The 19,424-nt window shown below is 39.0% G+C and overlaps 1 protein-coding gene across 1 annotated transcript; it reads right to left on the bottom strand.

The window, feature by feature from the left end:
- Positions 1-1,658: 1,658 nt before the first annotated feature.
- Positions 1,659-18,847, bottom strand: Polr1f (RNA polymerase I subunit F). Its single transcript, NM_001108707.1, is given in 4 exon segments — positions 1,659-4,509; positions 5,059-5,267; positions 13,751-13,892; positions 18,494-18,847. Coding segments are annotated over 4 exon segments (966 nt in total). The 5' UTR covers positions 18,748-18,847; the 3' UTR covers positions 1,659-4,148.
- Positions 18,848-19,424: the final 577 nt, after the last annotated feature.

The following is a 19,424-nucleotide window of genomic DNA, read 5'->3' as shown; positions in this document are numbered from 1 at the left end:
ATTTCTACCATAAAACTTTGCTGTCTTGTGTTTCCTTCCAGGATGAGTTTAGTTACATCACTTCCAGCTAATCTATGGCCTTCTGGCAATCATCTCTTCAGCCCTAAAATATGCTTTTTAAACAGAGCTTCATATATTTTTAAAAAGGCATTTCTTGCAAGTATGTAAAGATGTTTTCTTTTTTACATAAGGAATGTGTCCTGACGACAACCAATTTCTAAATTTCTAAAGTAGAAACTATGTCTTACCATTGTAGAATGCATGATACAAATAAAAATGGACAATTATAAGTCCCCAGCCTGTAAGCCACTTGAGAGGCCTCTAATTAAAGGAAAGGGGGGCTCATCTGAGTTACAGAACAGCAGGGAACACATAAAACAAACAAATCGAACAGAATATAACATAAAGTAAAATGTATAGTTCTAAAGTAAGTCTTGGGTGAAAAATTTCAAAGATAGGATTTCAGTAATATACAGACAATAGAAACAACGAATACCTTGTGGAAACTTAGAAGAATATATACAACAAAAATTGGAATATTTTAGGATCCAATATTTCTATTAGTAATGCTAGAAACTAAATATAAAGTATTTAATTTACAATACCCAGGGAAGATGAAGTGGGGAGGGGATTATGGGATTTAGTAAATAAACAATTAAAAAAAAGACATGGCAAGTAAAGTTAACAGTGATTTGAAACTAAGAAAATACACAAACACTGGCACAGCTGGTCAGATGTGTTTATATATGAAATCATTAGCTTTGTAATATATAAGAACCAATTAGAACTTTATTTAAAAAATCATTTAACAAATTCCCTATGAATGGCCATAATAGACAAAAATTTAACACCACTATACAAGATAAATAACTAGGAAAACTAATCAATTCATAGAATTTTGTTTTGTCTGAAGACTGATAAGGTGGGGCTGGAGAGATGACTCGTCCCCTACAGTAACAGCTATCTAACACAAGGACCTCAGCTTAATCCCCAGCACTCACAGAAAATCTGGGGGCTGTGGCACGTACCCATAACCCCAGCAACTGGGAATATGGAGACAGGAAGATACTGGTCAGACTGTCCAGCTGAATCTGTGAACTCATGATTCAGTAAAACCATCTCCAAAACTAGGCGAGAGACTGAGGAAGAACCCACACACATGCACACACAGGAACATACAAGGTACAGGGGGGCTCCTTGCCCATATACATCAAGGTCTAGCTCATGTTTAACTCAAGAACCTGGGACAAGGTGTTCTGCTTTGTGACTCATTCTTGCCACTTCCAGAATTCAGTTCTTTGCCGACACAGGACCATTTCCTGCTGTCTGTTGGCCAGGGAAAGCTCTTAGCTCTTTACCCTTGGGTTCCAGGATCCCCTCCATCTACAGTAAGGGAGTCTCCCACCTAATTTTTCTCACACCTACTTCTCTCAATTCTTCTTCTGACACAAGGTGCAGATTACTTTGATTGTGAAAGGCTGCTGTGATTAGATTTTAACTGCTCAGGCCCTTGTGCAATGTTGCAATTGTGCAGAGAAAACTTTTCACTCATGAGGATGAGGATGGGAAGCCCTGGGGATCACCACTCCAAACAAGCAAAGTCTTCTAAAACTCAAGAGTATCGTTTGAGTATTAAAATGTGGTAATTTAGTTATTTTTGCTTATCTATTTTTTTATCAATAGATAAATTTAACATGTTGTTTTGGTGTTCATGGAAGGCAAGAATCATGTGACTTACCATACTGTGCTAAATATAATCACAAATTCAACTCCTAAAATATGAAGGATTTATTGAACATTTTCTAGATATGTTACATCAAATCCTTACAAAACAAACATTACAATCCCTTTCAATTTACAAATTCATTTGAAGAGCATTGTCTGAAGTAATGTAATGAGTTTCATCTATGATCTTACTTAACCACTGAGAAAAAATAAACTGGAAACAGGATAAAATTAATATTTTACTTAGCAAAAGTGTTAAGCAAAAAGTTAAATTTTCAATTTCCCCTTCTCAATGAGATATGAGCGTGTCCCCCGTGGGTCTTCCATGCTTAGTATCTTTGGGTCTGTGGTTTATAGCAGTTATCCTGTACTAAAATCCACATACAAGTGAATACAGACTGTTTGTCTTTCTGGGTTCAGGATCTTTTCTAGTTCCATCCATTTGCAAATTTAATGATGTCATTGTTTTTAATAGCTGAGTACTATTCCATTGTGTAAATGAACCATATTTTCTTTATGCATTCTTTAGTTGAAGGACATGTGGGTTGTTTCCAGTTTATGGCTATTATGAATAGCTGCTTTGAACATAGTTGAGCAAATGTCTTGTGATATGGTAGTGGTTCTTTTGGGTATATGTCCCAGAGCTGTGTCTTGAGGTAGATCTATTCCCAGTTTTCTAAGAAAACACCAAAGTTACTTCCAAAGCAGTTGGAAGTTTGGACCCCCACCAGGGTGTTCCCCTTGATCCACATCCACATCCTCGTTAGCACGAGCTGTTGCTTGAGGTTTTTTGTTTTGTTTTGTTTTTTTTAATATCTTAGCCATTTTGATAGGTGTAAGACAGAATTTCAGAGTTGTTCTGATTTACAATTCCCTGATGACTAAGGGTGTTGAGCATTTCTTTAAGTGCTTCTCCACCACTGGCGATTCCTGCCAAGAATTCTGTCTAGGTCTGTACTCCATTTTTTAATAGACATCAAGGATGGATGGAGGAAGGAGAGTGGGTGCGGGAGTGGGTAGGTATGGGAACAGGAGGGATGAGGTAAAAGGAGGGAAAGACAACTGTATTGCAGTATTCTTTGTATTTCTTAAAATATCTTTAATTTAAAATCTCATATTTTGTACTGAGACAAGGCATGTTAATTTGGAATAGTCACAGTTTAAGAAGGGACCTGAAAGCCACATAAAAATTTCAAGTATCCTGAGTGAAAGATGTTGGTTTGTACCTTTCCTCTGTTGGTCAGATCTACCTGTACACATTAAATTGCTGCATTCTTTATGCTCTATATACCATACATTAAATCAGGAAACATGGTTGCCAAAAGTTACTCCTTATCAAATAGTAAATTGATGCTCACACTATGTCTGCCAGTCAGTGACAACAGCAATGACTGACACGGAAGGTCAACCCTACGCCCGTATATTTCCAGATACTAACTAAGGAGATCAATGTTTTCTTCATGGTATTTACAATTACTGTTTTATTTCCTCACTTAGGCTGTGTGCACACAAGTGTTTCTCCCATTTTGCTTCACAGAGAAATGAACATTAACTTGATTTTTATATCCTTTGGCCTCAATAAAACACATTACAACTATTAAGTGCCTGGCTATGGGTTGATTATGAACCTCAACCAACTCATCTTCATTATAACCTTCTGGTTAGGCATAACACATCCCACATTTATCAGTGAAAGCAGTAATGACGGTGGAGCTCCTCCTCAAACAAGTCTAGAACACCCCTAATCATTAAAAGCTTACTGGAGATTTTCAACTAGCAAGAACCACATTTATCCCATCTTCACCTTGCTCATGATCTATATAACAAAATAAAGACTACTGAAACACAAAGTAGAAATTAACAGCCCTTCCCCTAACAGTCTCGGAATTCAAGAACACATGTACACACACCCTCTGGGAGAGACAATGAGTTTTCCGCCCACCACACATTCAACAGACAGTCACAGGGTATGTAAGAGTTCTAGATAATCTTCCTTAGGTATACATTTTAAATAAAATAGAAATACTGTTTAAGGAAAATTTAAACTTAGTAAATGTATTGTGCTTTTTAAAAAAAATGTTCTGGCTAAAGACAACATTTATTATCAGAAAAAAATTGAAAGCATAAAGTTCTTTGGCAGATGTTGAGAATGTAAAATTTTACGTAGAACATTAACAATATGAGTCAAGGTAACAAACATTTGTTAACATTTCCCCTTTACTGTAATAAAATAATACTATAATAATACTGGTATTATCCAAAATTTATATAATCAGTTGTATGATTTTAGTACAAAACCCTCCAATCAAGTATTTGTTTGTGAATTTCCTATCAGCATTTCCTACCATTCAAAAAATCTATTCACCTGTATATCTGAATATGTTAACAATAGAAAAGACAATTACTGTCTCTTCTTAGGTGACTCAGTTAGCCTCTTCACTGTGTTTTCTTTTCTTCTTTTTCTTTTTATGGTCACTTTGGTAGCCACTGGAGTCACTGGCTTGGAAAATGGGGTCCTGATCTTCCTGGTGCCTTTTCTTCTTCTTTTTCTTCTTCTTTGGCTCTTCCTCAAAGAAGTCATTGACATCATCACTACACGGCAGGCCTGCTTCGTCCTCTGCAGCAGCATCTGTAACATCTGCTACCTCTGTAACACTTTCCACTGTTGCACAGACTTCTCTGTCTTTGTCTTTCTTCTTCTTCTTCTTTGGAATTTTTTCAACAACCTCTTCAATGACAGTTTCTTCTACATCTTCAGAAACTACAGAGCCCTTATGCTGCAAACTGTAAATGAACAGATTTTAAAAATATTAACAGCAATAGGCAAAAAGAAAGAAAAAATATGAGGCCAAGTCTGTTTCAATAGACTATGACTCTTTGCACAAGATCGTTTACTGTGGCTCTAATTCTCAATGTTCTATCTTGCTATTCCTCAGACCACTGAAATGTCTATGAGTTGTCAGATGCCAAGGTCAATGGCATATTTATCCAGCGACTTTTTGATCTTTAGGCTTTCTTCTCCCTGTGGCAGGCTAGTTTCCAATTCAGGATCCTCCTGCCCATGCCTTCAGAATGCTGGGATTCCTGACACAGTCTACTATTTACAGCTGGCCCAAATTTAACAATGAAATGTGGATTTCTTGTTTTACTTTCACTGTACTTCTATAGAAGCTCAAGCACCACTTCAAAATTTGGAGTTGGTTAAGAAATTTTTAGCTATGAAACATTAAATCCAGGCTAACTAGCTAAACCACAGACATTTGAAAAAGAAAACATACTTCTGGTATATATCAGAGCAACAAGATCTAACTATTTCAATCATCATACACTAACCTTGTGGTATTTAGTTTTCCTCGAATGCAGAATACTCCAGCAGAATCTGAGTCTAAGCGAAACACATCAAATTCCAGTTCATCCCCTACATTTATCTCCAATGTTTGCCACTCCTCATATGACATCTGCTCAGGTTTAGGGATAGAAGCATTAAAACATCCATGTACTAAACAGCCAATATGGCTAGAAGACACTTTATTAACTGTACCCTGTAAAGAAGAGAAAAGAAAGAACATAACATCATGAAGAGAGTCAAAGAGTTAAAAGGTGAGTAAAACTTTATAAACATGAAATTCATCTTCAAAAGAGAAAATATCACATTAATGGCATGCTTTAAAACACTTTACAAAAGTCTAACAACTTACCATACCATACCAAAACATAACTTTAGAAAACTTAGAAACATTAAATTTTATTAAAGAATTGCTTGTCTATTTTAAGTGGATAACAACTAAACCAGTTCTTCCTTAAACAAAGGTGGAAAGGTGTGGGGTTGGCTTGGCTCCACTGCAGAACTGCCCAGGGAGTAGGTGGCTCCGTGACTGAGACCAAGCAGAGAATATGCTGTCGTATGCATGTGTTCTGCATAAGAAGCCCAAAGCAAGAAGCATGTGCAACTGGGCTCAAATTGATATTTCTATAAACTGACTGAATTTCAAAGCTCACAAACACAATTTTTTTTTCTTTTTTTGGGAGCTGGGGACCGAACCCAGGGCCTTGCGCTACCACTGAGCTAAATCCCCAACCCCACAAACACAATTTTTACTAATTCAAATTAACATGAGTATAAATAGTTCTATTAGGAAACAAAGCATTCTTTATTAATCTGGAACATGGATTGACTACTTCTGAAAAGCTTACAGGTATTAAGTCACTTTTATGCTTAAAAAGTGAGGCTTTCCACGGAATTTAGTTTTTAGTCTCCTTTGGAACCAATGTGCATGAGTTTATAAATGAAAACCCTAAAATACTTTGTAAAGATGCATTTTCTGAAGCACAGAACTATAAAATAATAGAGGCATGCATGCGATACAAACTGTTACAGACTGTAACAGAATCTAAAGCTCCCTTATCCGTCATGACCAGGAGGAGTCTGATGTCTGATCTGTAATGACCAATTAAATGCCATCCATAACTTCTAAAAGTCTCTAAAAAACAAACTATGGTATATCTACAGAATGAGGTGTTAATTTTTCAGAATAAAAAAGAGAGCTGCCAAGTTTTAGACACAAAGAAAATAATCTTAAATGCAGACTGAGAACAAGAAAGCTAATCAGAATACTTGCTTCATGAGGTAAGAATCCAGTATGGGCAAGTAAGATAGCTTAGTCAGTACGGCATTTACAACTTGACTCCCAGTACCCATGTGGTGGAAGGAGATAGAGGACTCTCTACAAGTTGTACTCTGGCTTCCATGTGCACACTGTGGTACTTGCAGACTGTAGAGTGTGTGAATGTACACACACAAACAGGTGTAATTAAAGATAAGTACCTAACATCTTAGAAAAGGCAAAACCACAGGATAGCAAAAAGATCAATGATTGTCAAGAACTAATGTGAACAGTGAGGATCAAGAGGTAGTGTACAGGGAAACTCTAGGGCAGTCAAAGTACTGTGCATGATGCTAAACAGACAGCACAATATATCTGTGAAAATCTAAGGTATGTACATGAAGACTGAACTCTAACATAACGTTTGAACTATATGCAAGGCAGAGCAGGATAGCAACTGAAGGAGATTCTCTGGCAATCTCTTCCTACATACAGCCATTCATAAACCAGACTACCAGAATAAAAATAAAAAAGTCAGCTAAGAGAGTATTACATATGCTTACTTTAAACCTTGTGCTAGATTTGCCATAATGAAACTTAATGCTGGGCAAAGTCCCCAGACCCCTACTGTCAGGCTAAGTACCCCCAGCAGTGAATTTCTGAAATTATGCCAAATGGGCAGCAAAGAGAAGGCTTCACTACTAACCACTCTTCCAACTTCAGCAAAAGAAGGAGCAAGACAAGAAAGCTAGCACAGGGCTTTCAGACCCTGGGATAGGCCTGCTGCAATAAAACAAATGCCCAGTGTTGCAGAATACAACACAGAGCAAGTCTACCAACACTAGCCTGCATCAGGAGACCTACACACCTGGTACCCAGACCTGAGTTTCAGCTACTTCAGTTGATGTTGGCTTGGGGAACTCCCATTCTCCTCCTTAGCTTAGCAAGTGCCTGCAGCTGTCAGAATCAGGTCAAGATCCCACTTAGCACCAGCTAAGTTGTCCAACAGACTGTCTCTCTACCACATGCCTCCTAAATGTAAGGTAGTAGAGCTACTGCCAGGACAGTGCTTACAGATGAATCTTTAGAACATATTCTCACAGTTAGCAGAGAACTGTGCCCTCCTATGAGGCTTGTGTTTGTTGATTTGTATTACCTCTGGCTACATGCACACTTCAGTGTACCCCTGAGACTGTACAGGTCCTTGTGGTTCTGAGGTTCAGGGATAGTCCATCTTAGTATCAGTACAGTTGGTGAAGAATTGCCTTCACTAACAGTCTCCTCACTCTGAGCTGACAGAATGATACAAAACTCTATTTTCTGGAAAAGGGCAAAGGTAGAAAACACTGAGGCGCAGAAAGCTAATGCTTCTTTATCTCCACAGCCCCCGGGGGCCAGCCTATGCAGAGAACACAGATCAGCTCTAGTGACAAGAACATACATGAGGCCAATCTACTAGGCTTGTACAAAAGACAAATAGCATCACCTGTGGCTGGCTGTGGCAATGCTAGGTCATGAATCCTATAAAAATACCTACAAAAATGTTTGTCTTGGGCTCATGGTACAACGTTGGCTCTAATGGCTACAAATATGGCTTAAGAGCCTAGGGCTGATCCATTCACAACAAATCTGCCTAGAGCCAGGCAAAAACTTGCAATGTGTGACCACAGGCCTGTTATGTAAAAAAGACACTGAATCTTATTCTAGTCTCAGCACATGCATCTAGAGACGGACTATGCTTTAGATATTCTTCTGTTTCTTTCTGAATAACACACGGATAAAATACTTGGAACAAAACCTGGCTTGAATGGCACTCAAATGCTGAAGCAGGTACCATCAGACTTTGGGCTGATCTGGACCTGGATCCCATCTAGTTCTGAAACAGTGTAAGTATCAGAGGCTTAGATGAAGAGCACTGCTTAAAATCTCTGCAGAGGCAAGCACAGACAAGGCCAGGGCAGGGAGTGGATTAAATGTACCACATGCCAACAAATATCAAGGGCATTCTGGAAACCATGACTTCCCTGAGTGTTCAAAGCTATGATGCCAAGAATCACTGTGTGGGCACTACCAAGGAACTCAATATGCTTCAAGAAAACATTGAGAAACTGGGAGATGAATGTAATTTTGAGCTGTAAAACTGCACATAGTGAAATTTAAAACGTGTCGGAGGTATCACTAGAAGGATAGATCAAACAGGAGAATTAGTGAGCCTTCAAGCAAAGTGAGCTTAGTTAAAGAATACAAAGGGGAAAAGGAAAGAAGAGGAATATAGAAAACGTAAAGGAACCCTACGTATTAAAGGAGCAAATATTCAGATTACTGGTGTTGAAAGACTTGGGAAGCTCACCCAACTGTGAACTCTGTAAGCTATATAAATGACCTTCCTGGCAAGATTTATCCACTGGTGCAAAAGTGTCATGAATGCAGGGATAACAAACCATATTTCTATCCAAGACCCACCTCCAAAGATGGACAACATAGAGACACTGTCAAGGGACCCCAAACCCGTGGCAAGATGGGACAGGGACCTTAGAGGAAAATCTACTACTATTATAGGTTTAGCTATGTGGACATAGCAATAAAGAAATCCCCAATGACTTAATGCTATAAGCATAAATCAATGCATCACTAAACCCTCATCAGAGCAGCTTACTGCAATGGAAGGTAATTAATACGGAGACCCACAAATGCACAATGTACAAAGAAAAAGAGATTTTGAAGTGCCTAGCCCTAAATGGGATATTTGTATCATACTCCTTCCCTCGAGGCTCAGAAAAGGGGTAGGGTAGAAGACTATAGGAGCCAGAAGTAGAGGATGATTTCCAGTAATTTTCCAGCCATAATAGATTGATGCTCATAGGAATTCAGAATGATTGTGACAGGATGTGTTGTCTACACAAACCTTCAGGATTGAAACATTCCAACCTTCAAGGAAGCTCCACAAGCTACAACATAAACAATCCAAAATAGCTTCAGGAAGTCCCTAAAACTGATCAGATTCACTAGGTCCCTCCTTCTTAGGGGTAAAAGATAAAGGTTGCTGAGAGTCACACTTTGACAAGTTAAGCTGCAAAGAAGACTCTCAGAGAAGTGAAGTTGTAAATAAGGTTTGCAACCCAAACTTGCCTAGAAGTAAATGCTGCTGAGCTGCCTGAAGGAGATTATAACCAACTAAGTTGCTTGGAAAAGACACTCTCCAACTGCTGAGATGTCTGAAGTTTATACAATATGCTCTAGGTTCCCAGATTGTGAGCTGTCATCTGTGCTGGGGTAGGCTTTTGTAATGCAGCTGTCTGAGTAATTTCTCTCCAGTAAGCAACCAATCAACCAATCCTGTAAAAAACCCTAATAATACTCATTGGTTAACCAAGTTGGGCTTTAATGATATTCATAACTTGGTCTGTCATGGGGTTCCTATCTGTGCTTATGTGAGCCCTACAACCCAAAGTGGAAAAAAGAACACTGTTATCAAGGCCTGGAAGAAGAGCTAGTGGTTAGGAGCACTGGCTGCTCTTCCAGGCACCGGTTTGATTCTCAGCACTCGCATGGCAGCTGGCAATCTGTCCAGGGCATCTGAGGCCCTCTTCTGGCCTCTGTAGGCACTACATGCAAACAGTGCACAGACAAAACACTCAGAATACATAAAGGATAGTGTGTCAAAGAGTACCTGTCATTGCATTAGACACAAGAGAAATAACAAATCAAACGAGATCAACTTGGTAAACCATCAATCTACAGAGATAAACAGAAGGAATAAAGAATATCCAAAGCTGAATGTAAATGGGGAATAAAAAGAACCACATGGCTTTGCAAGCCAATGTGAGAGAGAGAGAGAGAGAGAGAGAGAGAGAGAGTGTGAGTGTGTGTGCACGCGCGAGCGCTTTTTCTTTGAGGAGTCTGAATGGAAGTACTCTGCATGGGGGACTGGGAAACAGTGCTTCCTCCAGGAGTCAAGAGTTATTACACGAAAATCTCAGTGTCCAGTATGAGCTGTTTCTTGTGAGTTACTGGTCAGGGAGGACCAAGTGAAACCCAAAACAACACAGAACACTGCCACTGCTTTTGGCTGGCCACCAAAGCTAGATGGTAAGACCCTACTTAAGATTCAACAGACTTTGCTTTATTGGAGAAATAAAACTGGAACTGACATGAAAATTTCTTCTTACATGGCTAAATTTCATGGTGCCAGAGCTGATGTGGGGATGTCATCAACAGTCTTAGCCAGTCGGTGGACTCTGCATGCTACAACACTGACCCGCCAAGCACGTCACACCTACTGATACAGTAGGGTCAGAGTGCTGTGGAGCAGGATAAACCTGGTCAAAGCCCATGGCTTGGAAGGTCATGGGCCCTAGGAAGAAACTTATGTGCATTTCAGAGTCTTAGAAAACAAAGCAAATCCAAAATTAGGTGGAAAATGGTAATAAAGACCAGAGTAGAATTGGTTCTTGGAAATGGTAAACAAAATTAATGAAACTAACTGGGAATGGGGTGTAGACACAAATCAGCTTACAAAGCAGAGTTACATTCCAACTGACACTGCAGCGGTTAAAAGACCATCAGAGGTTATTTCTTCTTTTTAAAAAGTGTATGTTAACATATTGGAAAATCTAAGAGAAATGAACAAATGTCTGGACACATATGACCTAGCCAAGCTGAATCAAGTCCATTGGAATAGACTGTAACAAACAGGGACACTGAGTTGGTAATGGTCCCGTATGAAGAAAAGACTTTGATTCAATGGCTTCATCACTTAACCTTACCAAACTTTTGAATATGAACTACTATCAACGGTTCCCAAGCCATTCTGTATAAATCAAAACAAAGGTATTAATTCTGTGCATGTTACCTTCGTACCAAAACTTGATAATAATACAAAATGATATCTAGTAATTCATGTTCCCGGTGAACACCTAATTGAAGGTTACAGTGTTATCAAAAACTCATGTAACACAGTCAAGGTAACTAGTTTCACTATAGGGACTTCAGAATTGTGTGACATACAAAAATCAGTTAAATACAATGTAACTACATAACTAGAATAAAGGATTAAAATCATGATCATATAACTAATCAATTCTCACTGCCCTCCTTCTGTAGAGTACTAATCTATAGTGCACTATTAAAAACATTACCTGTCAATAAAGCTCTGATGGCTTATTAGCAAAAGGAAGTAGAAGGTAGAAGTTCCAGGAGAGATAGGAACTCTGGGAAAGAGTCAGGCATGGGAAGATTCACTACCTAGACACAGAGGAAGTCAGATGTATGAAACTGAGAAGAGGTAACCAGTCATGTGGCAGACATAGAATGGTATAAATGATTTATATAAGTTAAGAGATAGCTGAGGAGCAAGCCTAGCTTAAGGCCATATGCATTTTAAATAAAAATAAGTCTCTATGTCCTTATTAAGAAACTTGGCCAGGCTTAGAAAAGACACACACAGTCAGACTAAAGACTAGCCAGGGCAAGTAGGCACTACAATGAAAGAGAAGACACAGCAATAGGAAAGTCTCAATTATCCCCATCTGTAGGCAGGATGACTGAATATATAGATGAATTTAAGGGTTCCACCAAAGATTTTAGAACTGGCAAATGAATTCAGTTAGGTAGCACATACAAAAATAAAGACACAAAATTAATAGCTTTCCTAATAAATACAATTTAACCCTATTCTCAATAGCCACACAAAAATTAACTACTTAAATAAACTCCATTTTGAAATGAAAGCCCTCTATGATGTAAAGCAAAACTAACTAATGAGAGGAAGATAAAATGACAAGAAAGAAACGAAAAGAAACACGAAAGAAAAAGAAATAAACAAAGAAGAAAGCAAGCTGGCTAGCTCCCTAAGTTCTTATGTGGAAGTCCAGATACTGTTACAATGACCATATTGCTAAAAGCAAGCCACAGTGCAATATCCAAATGACTAATAATGTTCTTTATAGAATTTAAAAACAAAATCTTTATACAGATGTACAAAAGACAAAAAACAAAACAAACAAACAAAAAGAGGACAACCAAAGCACAAGAAACAAAAGCAAAAAACACTTAAATGATTGTTAATTGTAGTGAGATTATTATATAAAATTAAAGTACTTCTGTACCTCAAAGGAAACACTCAAGAGTTAGAGAAACGGCACGCAAGACAGGAGAAATGTCAGAGCTCAGAAACATAAAGAACAAAAAAGTAAGTCAAATAAAAATGGACAAATGGGGCTGGAGAGATGGCTCAGTGGTTAGGAGCACTGACTGCTCTTACAGAGGTCCGAGTTCAATTCCCAGTAACCACATGGTGGTTCACAACCATCTGTAATGGAATCTGATGCCCTCTTCTGGTGTGTCTGAAGACAGCTACAGTGTATTCATATTAAATAAATAAATAAATAAATAAATAAATAAATAAATCTATCTTTAAAAACATGGACAAATGATTTGACGAAACACACCTCAAAAGAAGTAGAAGTAGCCAATAAACACATGGGAGAAATGCTCACATTTTAGCCACAGGGGAACTCCGAATCACAACTTCAATGCTATACCTGCAATGGCTAAGCACGCTCAAAGACTGACAGGGCTTAGAATCACCCAGTAGGCCATGGCACACTACTGGGTGTCTATGACACAGTTTCCGAAGAGGATTAACAGAGCTGTGAGAACAAAGGCTGGAGTCCAGAGAGAGTAAGAGAAAAGCAGAAATCAGTCAGACACCAGTATTCCTTTCTGTTTCTTGGCCCAGCAGGATGAAAACTTCTGTACTCTGTGCCTCCTTGCCAAGTAAAGCAGAAGCCAAACAAAACCTTTCATCCTTCAAGCCTTTTCTGTCAAGTATTTTGTTATGGCAACAAGAAAATGACTCGATATTTCACCTAAATGGTTAATACCAACCACAAAAATTACATGGTGAAAAGATGTGAGCAAAAAGAACTCACACAATTGCTCCTGTGAATGTAAGTCAACAGACACTATAGGAATCATAAAAGGTAGTGAGTGCTACCATATGATAATAATCCAAGAGGTAAAATCAACACGGAGCAGAAGAGCCTGTGCACCCGCCCAGGTTTATTCAGCACTGCCCACAACAGGTAAGACGCTGCTGTCTACCACCGTCAGAAGAAGAATGGATAGCTGGAGTTTACATACACAGAGCAATACCATGGAACAAACATATCCACACAGAAGAGAGAATTCCTGTGATCTGCAGTGATGTAGAGAGCTGAATCATGTTACTGAAGCAAACAGGCACTGAAAGACAATTACTGATTTTCTTCCATATGTGGAAACTACAGTTCATTTTTAAAGGAACCCAAGAGAAAACAGTGATTGTTAGGGAGTAGGAAGGGTGCTAGGTCAAGGCATTTCCAGAAAAAAAGTTATGTAAAGGAAGTAAGAAAAAAAAAAAAAAAAAAGGCTGTACATACCATCAGTTTCTGCCCTGGTTTAGGGCAGAAAATAACAAAATCGGCTTCAATGTTAAGATGAATGTGTCCTTGATCATCATAAATATCTCCCAGTTCACCCACAACTCTGATGTTATCATATGCAATGGGAACACCTAAAAGGCTGTAAAAGGGGGGAAAAGATACTGTTAATCCTAGTTAAAGATAATCTGCTGTTATCTCTCTGACATACCACCCCTTCCCAAACATAATGGTATCACCTAGTCTCATAGGCTAATAACACTAGCCATCCTAGCAATTATCATTCATCAAAATTTCCATTGTCTCAGTTAAAGTGACCAGCAGCACAGGCACTCAGAACTAAGCACTGCAATAAACTGACACTCATATGCTACCTATCTGAATCGGTCATACTAGGGGGAATAATGGAACTAAGCAAGAAAACATCTAGATACTGTCTGACTAAACACAGGCAATTGTGACACTATCCACTATTACTAGTTTCTATATGTGATACTATATAATAAGGGAAGCATGACTGTTTAAGCTACAGCCTGATCACTGGAACCAATGACTTAATACAGAAAAATAACAAACTAAAATCTTTTCTACTGAAAAGAAATGTTAATGGACACAACCATATCATTTGAGAACTGACTTACACTTAAGTAGACACATTTCAAGTCAAGACTAACAGCCTATGATTATTTTAAAAGGCCAATTAACTAAGAAGACATATGAGCTTTACTAATTCTTCCGCACAAAAAACTTCCTGAAGGAAATTTCCCTAACTACACACACACACACACACACACACACACACACACACACACACACACCCCACATGTAAAAATGTATTACTGTTTGTAACCTAATTTTATTGAATCCATTTGTACAAATGTTTAGATTCAAAGTACAACTCTAAGGTCATGGACAGAAGAAAATGTTTTATTGGCCTCAATTAAATTTCTAGGACAGTCCACCTAAAGTAAGAAAAAGGATTTCTATATAATAGATTTTATTTTAGTGAAACAGCCACAACCCATAGGAAAGGAATTGTAATAGCTACCAAATTAGGAAACCCATACACTCAGAGATCTTCCAAGGAGAGTACTGAAAATTTAGCTTCTATACATTGTGGCTTACCTAAGGAGGAATCGTACATCATAGGCAATGTGAGGGACGTTGAAACAGAACAAAAGGAAAACACAAGTATCCACCACAACTGTCAAGGAAAAGTCTCTGCTTCTCTTAGAAACCTCCTCTAATATAATACTGAGAAGAATCTAGCGAGGAGACATCGCTGTCCCTAAATGGCACTTGGAAACAAATGTCACTGCTGCATTTATCACAGACACTGCAAAAGCCAGAAAGGAACTCTGCTGTGTACAGAACAGTTCTGTACATGTATGTGCAAGCAGTCTCTATGCAGGATTCTTAAATAAGGGACAAACTTGTTTATAAATTGCTGAGGATAGAATTTACACTTTAAAACAAGTATATCAATTTATATTTGTCAACTTTATATACTCCTAACATACTAAAACACTTGTAGAAATGGAGCAATACTTGTATGCCAGAAAGACTATTTTGTGGTAGGTCAACAGAAATAACCATGTCATAAAAGCACCAGTAACTGTAGATGGAGTGTGTACTATCTGAGCTACACATGCAAAATGTCTGGATCAATCTGCATTTGACTGAAACACTTAACCAGCAACTCTATGAATAAGTGAAGAAGCACCTAACGTCTTAGTTTTCCAGACCATTATGCTCAAATGTCATAGATTAAAATGGTTTACAGGGTTGGGACACTATGTAAAATTTTTAACTATATGGGTAGGTTGTGCTAATCTTTAAATTTCATTTCAGCATAGTGAATGATATTTTCATAACAGTAAACACTGCAAATTATGGCCACCAAGGGGATACCAGGACCCACAGGGTTCAGCATCTCTAAGGACTGTTATGCCCACTGAGTGCAAGGCTAAATGAATTTGTGAAACCCGTAAGACTTTTGGGAAACTACTTAGAGTAACCTACCAAGCATCACATATTCAAAGACAGATTTCTTAACACTAAATATCTTCTCTTTATTTAAAAAAAAAAAAAAAAAAAATATATATATATATATATATATATATATATCTCAATACATACGGTCCACATGAGGTTCACATGGTAACTTCACCTAGGATATATAGGAGGCAACTAGATCAAGTTTAAGGGACATTTTAAGCATTTAAGACTTCCTTGGGACTAGGAGGATAAAATGCATCTGACATCTTTAAATAACCCAAGGGTGCCAAAGTATGCTGTGTTTTATTTTATTCCCTGACAAATGGCCTCTTAAAGGTTCAACTTAGAAGCTACGATGTGATTTCAGAAAACTACTTACTTTCTCTAAGAGAACAGTCCAAAGTTGAAATAGGATATTTTTTGTAAAATAAAATCCTGCCACAGAGAAAGAGAGGCAACAGTCTGACTATTAGGAAACGCTGTTAAGAAGACTTAAACATTAGCACGGGAGTCTCAATTCCATATATTTTTTAAATAAGAAGACAGACGTACTGGTGCTTCAGGACCGCCCACAAGTCTAAAAACATAAACTATACAGGATAAATGGTACAAATAACATGGGACAATTAATATGGCAATATAATTCTCATTATTTCAACGTTTTATCCCTTGATTTATTAATACTCAACTAATACTCGAGTAACACTGGAACCTAATATGCACTGTGGGGGAAAAAGGCCTTTTTAAGCATACTTTTGGCATAGTATCAAGGAAGGGAGGTGTCCAGATCAATTAAACAGTATATTCTATTCTAAATGGCTGCATTATCCAATTCTGTTACAGAAGTTATCAGTTTCTCATCTGTAATAATGACTCCTATTATACACCTTTATATAATGTTTCCCTAATGGATGAAAAGCTGTTTAGAATACTTAACATAACTGCTTGTGTTTTCATGTTAATGATCACCTTGTATATTCTTAAATCTTTCGACCCCTTTAATCATTTTCCTTTCAATAACTGCTAATTGATATCTTTACTTACTGCCTCATCCTATTTAAAATATCTAATTCTAATTTGTTTCTTAAATTGTAGATGTAACCATGTCCCAGGGACCTCAAACGTGTACCTCTCCTCTCAAGAGAGTTCCAAGTCTCAACTGGAGGCTAATAAGTGGATAAAGCAACAACTGTGCTGTAAGAATCAAAAACTGGCAACTGAAGAGATGGTTCAGCAGTCAGGAGCACTTGCTGCTCCTGCAAAAGGCCCAGAATCCATTCCCAGCATGCACTTGTGGTTCACAATCATCCATAATTCTAATTTCTGAGGATCTGATACCTTCTTCTGAGGGCAGCAGGCATGCACTTGGAACACATACACACATGTAAGCAAAGCATAAATAAATAAATAAATAAATAAACAAACAAACAAACAAACAAACCTAATACAAACGAAAAGAGGAGCAGGAGAAAAAAAAAAAGAAACAGATAAAGACAATGGGAGGAACGTAATGGCCATCTTCTAAGTCTTCGACACTCTCCTAAGGATCCACGGCATGTGTTTCCCCTGACTACTACAATTACGGAGTGTTTACAGGCCTCTGCTCCCAGCATTCTAGCTTACATTTACTACCCATCTGTTTATGGCACTCACTGGCTAGAATGCCATCTAAATACCAGCCTATTGTGTCGTCCTCACAAAATCTAATTCCACTTTCTCACTATAACTTGTCAAGTTTTAACAGCTCACTGGATTTGATTTACATTATATCCCCACAGTACCCGAAAGCTCCTTGAAAGTAGACTCTTACTTCTATCTCTCTATCCCAACTCCAAACGTAGATGTATGCAATGGTGCTTGAAGGATGCTGTATTACTATTATTCTAGGTAGGCTTGATGGTTAATGGAACTGACTGCACCCGAATCCTCCAGAGTGGTAACCGCTCTGGCTAATTTGCCCTAGAGAAATCACAAGGGAATCACTACAATTTCTGAAGTGTCACAGAATTACTGAGGACATCAAATGATGTCTCAGGTATCCATAAGCCACAGTCTCAGAACCTCACCCCACTTCATTCCAAATTAGTTGTGGAATATTACGGTCTATCACTTTCCATTGAAATTTTGAGATTTTTTTTCAAGTTAACTCTTCTACAGCTTACTATAAATGCACTAGTGTGTGTGTGTGTGTGTGTGTGTGTGTGTGTGTGTGTGTGTGTGTGTAAAACGAGGTTCATCACTCATCCCCAATTAGGCCTCAGAAGAGGAAAAAAAAAAAACAAAGAAATTACTCGAAACAAACCTGCCTGTGTTTTGCAATGAAACGACTTATCCATTTTAAATGTTGTCTTTCACATTAGTAGAATCTAATACTAACAGTAAAATGTCATTGCTAAGTGAGAACACACCCGGAAGTGACTAAATGAAACCTTTAATACCCAAACAAAGCTCATCCCGGTGGGTTTCTAGACACCAGGCACTACTGGTCTCCACACAGGGGTGCTTTTAGCACTGCCGCAGCAGACCACTTATTACTTCACCAGCCAGTTTCATCCCCAGGAGCTGGGCCACTGCATTCAGGCCAGCGGCGCAGAAGGCGACTGTAGACGCTGGGGCTAAGGTTCACGAAGCTGGTGCAACTTTACCTCCATGGTGTTACGGAGCCCGGGCCCATTCGGAAGCTGAGAAGGGGCGACAGGCATCATCTGAGCTGCCGGCTCACAGAAGGAGACAGAGAGCCCTTACCTCTCGGAGTAGCGCAGGAGTTCGGCGTCCAGCTGCTCGCGGATGCCCGTGCGCTTCCTGCTCAGGTAGCGGGGCGACAAGGCGATGTGCCTGCGGTGCGGGGCGGCCACCAAGCAGGAATAGCGGCTGCTTACCAGCGCACACGCCGCGGCATAGCTCGGTAGTTCCAGGCAAGGCAGAATCCCGGCCTGACCCGCCACCGGCCTCTCGGAGGCCGCCTTGGGCCGCTGCGACTCCACAGAGCCCGCAGCCATGCGGCTTGTCAGGATGCTTTGGGGCTCGCACGAATGACGCAAACATTCCCGCTCGCCTCCGACGCTTGGCTTACATCATCAAAAAGCGACCGACCGCGACTGGGGATTTTTAATTTCCTAAAGCTGCATTATAGAGGTTTGACCAGCAGAGGGCTGCTGCTCTTTCCCAAATCCAGGTAAACCGCCGAGGCCCTGGTCCTTACTGAGCATGTGTGAAATCCAAGGATTCTGCTTTATATAGGCAGATGCAGAACGTTTGTTCATCACTGCAAAGTATGTTCAGTTATGGAGCGAAACTTGAATTTATTGATCTAGGCATTTAAGCCTAAAAAGGCAGAGGCCTGAAATAGCTTGATTTTTTTTTTTTTAAAGCTCCTTAGTTGATTTCACTGCTCGGCCAAGGCCTAGTGAATTAATTGTTTCTTTTATTTCTTTTGGTTTTCTGGTTTGGTTTTGTTTTTAGACACTGTCTCTCCATGTAGCTTTGGGTGACTTGAAACTCACTAGGTAGATCAAGCTGATACATGGATATTTGCCTGCCTCTGCCTCAAGAGAGCTGGGATAAAAGGCATGTGCCACTACTCCCAGCTGACTATTTTCTTTATTGGATTTAGCATGGCTATTAATAGGAGTGCCTGTTCCAGTTGCAGTGGGGCCTGATACATTTCTATGAGCTG

The sequence above is a fragment of the Rattus norvegicus genome, chromosome 6, assembly GCF_021556685.1.
Source record: "Rattus norvegicus strain SHRSP/BbbUtx chromosome 6, alternate assembly SHRSP_T2T, whole genome shotgun sequence".
Lineage (NCBI taxonomy): Eukaryota > Metazoa > Chordata > Mammalia > Rodentia > Muridae > Rattus > Rattus norvegicus.
Note: the sequence above shows the minus strand (reverse complement) of the source record. Positions and strands in the feature narration are given on the sequence as shown.